Here is a 5,543-nt window from a genome sequence, read left to right as displayed (position 1 = left end):
TCATGACGTCAAAACGTCAACAAGACACAAACACTTGAATGAAATTTGACGTCACAAACTTCAGCAGGAGTAGCTTTTTTCTAAACTTTCCCACGATCGTAATTTTTATCAAAAATACAAGCTGTATCATTAATTAGTATAATTTTCAAAAGTAAGCCATTTAGGTTTCTTCTCAGTCATTCTTTGTTTTTAACACCCATTCATTACATAACGTTTTTCTTCGGTCTAACAATGAGACACGAAATTCCCATGCAGTGTCAGGACCGGATAGAATTCAATCGATTCCGAGTCACTAGACCGTGAAAGTGAGGATCTAGCTGCGACCCCATTTGATTACTTCAATTTACTCAATAAACGACTCCACAGGTGGTTGTACACCCGTTATAAAGTAAAACTAAAAGATAATTAAAGCTTTCATTAATTTAATTGGCATTCAAATGAAAAATAGACCTGCTTGGGCCATAAATACACAATGAAATATACACAATATGGATTTTATGAACATTTGAATGAAAAGTTACATATAACCATATCTTTGGCGACTTTCTTTTCATAATTTAACGAAATAAAAAACAATATATATATAATGTAGATATAAAACTTTCCTCTCTCAGTCCACATACCTCCTCACACACACGACGTGAACTTAAATAACTTGTGAAAATGTTTCAATAAATAATTTAATGTCTGAAATACAGGGTTGAATTAAATAAATTGATAAGTTAAACGGAGAGTGATGATTCGATAAATGCAAAATGCCGTAGTATGTAGCACAATTGAAGAAGTGTGCAGAAAATAAATTAGACATGCAAACGTCACAATGGATTCCTGTGTAAAATCACAAAATAAAGTTTGTAATGAATTTTGTCTAAAATATGTCGAGTACATGAAAAATGTTTGGATCCCATTTACATAAATCAATAGATCAGAGATTGATCGAGTTTATCAATATTACATTCGGACAAACAAGAATTTGCATAGTTTACAACGATTTTAACTACTTTGTCAAAAAGTTAAACCAACATACACAAACTTTCCGTACAAATCTTGGTAAAATACAAGATTCGTCTATCGTAGGTCAAACAAAAACCATTCAACAGAAAAATGTTTAACAAGGTTTCTTCCCTTGATTCTCTCAACAGAAAAAAAGACGATAAATAAAAATTCTGCAATTACTTAAGTCAAGCATTCGAGTCGGCAAACGTCTATTTGGCAATTTGATTTCTGAAGTTAAACTTGTGCGCAAATTTTAGTTGTTGTAAGCGTCTCCAACAGTTTTTAATCATCAAGAGAAAGTTTGTTAAAAATGGGAAGACGCAGGGATTTGCTCACGTCCAATGGAGACTCACAAGTGTTAATACTTCCACAACTTCCACTAGAGGCACTGCCAAGACTGTCCCCCGAAATGCTGTCGGGAGGGGAGTGAGGCGCTGGGGCCGCGAGATCCCACGTGGGTGCTGCTGAATCGAACACATTAGGGTTAGGGTTATTATTGCATTGATTTGAAAGATTCATTATAACGTTGATCTGCTGCTGAAGAATGTTAATTTCCGAAGCGAGATTTTGATTGGCGGTGGCAGCGGTTTGAACATTTAAAGGAGTAAGGAAACTAGCCGCCAACGACGAAGCAGGATCCGCCGAATAATCGAACACCGGGCTGCTAGATCCACTACTGGAATACTGCGAGGAGGAGGAAAAATCCCTGAAAATGTCATCGTTGCCCCAGAAAATGGGACTAAGGCTCGGAGAGTCACTTGCACTGGATGAAAGCGATTCGGAACTTGAACCAAGAGATCCATTGAAACTAGAACTGAAATTCGTTGGGCGTTTAACCTGAGATAATTGGTCCATGTGAGACGGGAAAGTTTGCTGAACTGTGGTGGATGTGGTCATCATTGCGGGGTGATTCTTGTTGACACTCTGGTTCCTCTCTTCGTCGTTGTGAATGAAATGACATCTGGGTCCATACGGACAGAATCCGATGGTGTGGAATGTACGACAGAGTTCTGTTTTGTACTTGGGATGGCGATTCAAGTTTCGGAGTTCGTGAGCACCATGGGCAAACTGACATTTGTCACCGTACTTGCAGTGGCCACTTTCCTCAAATGGACGGCATAGTTCCGTTTTGTAACGACTCGAGTTCACATTTTGATTTTGTCTTGCAGCGGTAGAACTTAAAGTAGCACCCGGTTCACTCATACTTCTGTCCAACTTGCGATGAAGGGACTCCTGGTTGTTCACGAGACACGACTCACTGCCTTGGGAGGAGACAGACAGAGGAGGCTGACCCCCGATCGGAATGAAGGAGTTTGTCGACATGGTCCTAGCTTTGACGACAGTGGCTGGCAGAGTGGCTGCAGTAACTGTCGCACGTCGCTCGTTCATCTGATTCTTCATCAAATTCTTTCTCTATAAATTTAAATAAACAAAACTTTACAAATTGTTGAAATCACTAAGATACAAAGATTAACGAAATATTCGCGTATTGAATATCAGGTCTATATATACTCAATATCATCTATATAATTATTTAAAAAAAAATATAAATACTGACAATATTAGATTTAGAATGAAAAATAACAATCTTACCTGTTTGTAAATAAAATCCCCAACATCATAGAATGCTGAAGGGTACAGCTCTGTAGACATGCTGTAATCGTTTAAACTTTCAAGCTATAACAATCCAAAGTGTGTACGTTTCTTCTTGTGTCTTTATTGCTGTTTGTTACCCACAACGCGCAAACCGCTGTTATATATATTCTCCGCTTAGTGGGCGGAGCTTGATTACACGAGGCGACGTCACTCAACAGGTTAAGTCAGTCAGTGACGCGTTAATCGTCGCTGATTGGCTGATCAACAACAATTAATGATTGAGGATTCTTCCTCCCATTCCCGTGCTATTCTGTAGTAAATAAACTACTTTAAAAAATATTGGTTTTTGGATGGTTATTCTAAAATTAGAACATGACGATTAAAGTAATTTTTAATTTATCAGTTATGATATGGTGTGTTGTTTGTGAGATTTGTAAAATTGTTTTTGATATATTTCAAAGGGTTGAGTGTACATCAATGTAATGTGTAATGTTAATTTTTGGGGGGACTATATACTTCCCGCCAAATTGTCATGCTTATAACGTTTGCTGTGCGTTTAACAATGGACAACCCCGTACGATATTTCCTTCCAGACGTTCAAAGGTTCATATAGACTGATTACTGTTATTATCAATATGAGGTGATAAAATGCAGTACAAATAAACACCAGTTTATTCATAAACATATAGACTATTGACTATGTAATATATTATAAATATATAATTCATATTTTACATTCAATATCCATTTTGTTTGAACAAGTAAATTGTAATATGTATTGTTTTATTTTCCAACATGTATTGTGTAATGTTACTCAGCATAACTTATTTACTCAATGGTCTCTATTACTCAAACACACCTGTCGATAGCTTGGGTATACCGTAAGTTTCAGATATATCGTACAAAGAAGACTCAAAAATATCCCTGTCTGTGTTAAGAGCAATTATCTACTTAAGTCCGACTATAATTAAAGAAAATACACCTTAATTGAGAAAACAGATACCCAGAGAAATAGCGAAATCCCTCAAGCCCCATTATGCAATTACAATAACCTTCGAAAATTACTCACTTATAATTGAATTAAATTATTAAATAATTACACACTTGCAGTTATGTATATCTCCATAGGGTTGACCTTGTGTCTTTTTGACGCTTCCATTTTCACGTTCAGAAGCATCAGAACTATATTAATAACTCTACCCCCCCCCCCCCCCTTCAAGGCATGTTCCCTACGATATTGTGAGGGTGCGAGAATTGATGTTGTGACATTCAACTTAGTCCGTTAGTCTTCGGGTAGGATGACACCTAGGTATATTTTTCAGGTACAAAATCTGTCAATTCATTATCAATATCCAGGTAAGTGTCACGGCTTTGGGTGATTATGAATTATCACTGAATCCCATTGTCGTTTGATCCACCACTGGGATTCACCGGTGTATGATAATAAACAGGTAAACCCCTTTTCACGTGTCAACATCAAGATTCCCCCTCCCCACTGTCCGCTATTATCCAGAGCGAAGCCCCGAGTATTTATGAAGTGATTCCATTTATTTATCTCTACGTGAAAACAGGGACATTGTGCGAATCCGCTGAAGGCTTCTTGTGAAAAGTGTAACTAACTGTTTAAAAGCTGAAATTAGCGGTCGTAGAGACACAATTAAAGCTCGAATGATTAATACAACATTGTGTCATGGTTTGAAACTAAAAATGTAATAGATTTCAGTTGTCAAAAAGTGGTGTTTTCACTAAAGAAAATGAATGCATAGAACTCAGTGGGTTGTAAATTATTTCCCAAGTTTCTCGCGCTAACTTGATTAATTATAAATATTCATGAAATTATCCTTTTTTGAATGCCATGCACATGACACGCATAAAATCTCATTAAAAGTGTTCCCAATCTGTAGTCGGGATTTATTAGCAGTTATGCAGCGTTTATGAGTAACCTGAAATCTTTTTTAAAACTTGTCAATAGTAATGAAGATTAATAGCCTTCATTTAGTCACCTCTACATGTATATAATTAATTTCTTCGACCCTACGGGTGTGGTGGCCCCACAGTGCTGGAAAGTATGCACTGACCATGTTAACTACTCATTTCATTTGATTCATCGTGTAAGTGACATTTTGAGTTGGAATGCTGCGTTTTAAACGGCGACACAAAATTTCATATGTTGGACAAAGGGTGATAACTCCAAACAAACGCCGTCACCCAACAATGTATAGAGATTTCTACGATCGATATACTTTTATTAGTTTACGACACCTGCAAACAAAAGACGAAGGAAAACTGTTACGAATGCATTTTACAGAATGGCTTCAAAGATTTAGTTGAAAGTTCCCGCCGCATCTTTCCATTAACACTTTTTCTATGGCTTCCGCGGCTATGCTTTATGTTCATGCTCTTAGAACAAAAATGGAAATACAAAAAGAAATATTTTCATCTTTGTGAGAATAGGCTTTTATGATAATTAACAAAAAGGACCGAATTACATGTTAATTTATCAGACTATTATCTAATTCCTACTGGACTGTTTCCAACAATTATTTTCATTTTCCATGATTGTAGTTAAATGTGATTTGAGCTAATCAAATCTAATTTTGTTCATTATACAACTTGTGTTAATTACTCGTAATTTGGAGTATTATTTGGGAAGAAAAAAATGAAGCAAACAAAATCTGGAAGTCGAATATTGAACATTTATTCCCACGTCGGGTTGCAACTGACGACCAGGAACTTGTTCATTTCTTTGCATTTAACAAGCACATGTTAAAGGATTTACACGAAGGAAACGCGATAAATCGGGATAACCTAATCCCGGCCAAATGAGCCCCGTGAGTTTCCCGCAGTTGTCGGCAACTGTAGTAATTGACACAATCTTCAGTTAATTGATAGATAATTGGACATGCTTGGCAGTGGCGTAATTACATAGGTGTAATGAAATTGACACCGGT

The 5,543-nt window shown here is 36.7% G+C and overlaps 1 protein-coding gene across 1 annotated transcript; it reads right to left on the bottom strand.

Annotated features, from left to right (window-relative positions):
* Positions 1–662: 662 nt before the first annotated feature.
* On the bottom strand, positions 663–2,748 carry LOC105336839 (mRNA decay activator protein ZFP36L1). Its single transcript, XM_011441313.4, has 2 exons — positions 2,590–2,748; positions 663–2,409 (listed from the first exon to the last, which is right to left on the bottom strand). The coding sequence occupies exons 1-2, from the start codon at positions 2,647–2,649 to the stop codon at positions 1,279–1,281; spliced, it is 1,191 nt and encodes a 396-aa protein (XP_011439615.3). The 5' UTR covers positions 2,650–2,748; the 3' UTR covers positions 663–1,278.
* Between the last annotated feature and the right edge of the window lie 2,795 nt (positions 2,749–5,543).

The sequence above is a fragment of the Magallana gigas genome, chromosome 6 (assembly GCF_963853765.1).
Source record: "Magallana gigas chromosome 6, xbMagGiga1.1, whole genome shotgun sequence".
Taxonomy (NCBI): domain Eukaryota; kingdom Metazoa; phylum Mollusca; class Bivalvia; order Ostreida; family Ostreidae; genus Magallana; species Magallana gigas.
The sequence above is the reverse complement of the archived record's forward strand: the minus strand, read 5'-3'. Positions and strand labels throughout refer to the sequence as shown.

What these genes read in the sequence shown, in the direction of transcription:
- LOC105336839 (XM_011441313.4), bottom strand. Translation starts at nt 2,649, where the DNA reads ATGTCTACAGAGCTGTACCCTTCAGCATTCTATGATGTTGGGGATTTT. An exon ending in GGGATTTTATTTACAAACAG is followed by an intron (nt 2,410 to 2,589) that starts GTAAGATTGTTA and finishes TTAAATTTATAG; the next exon opens with AGAAAGAATTTGATGAAGAA.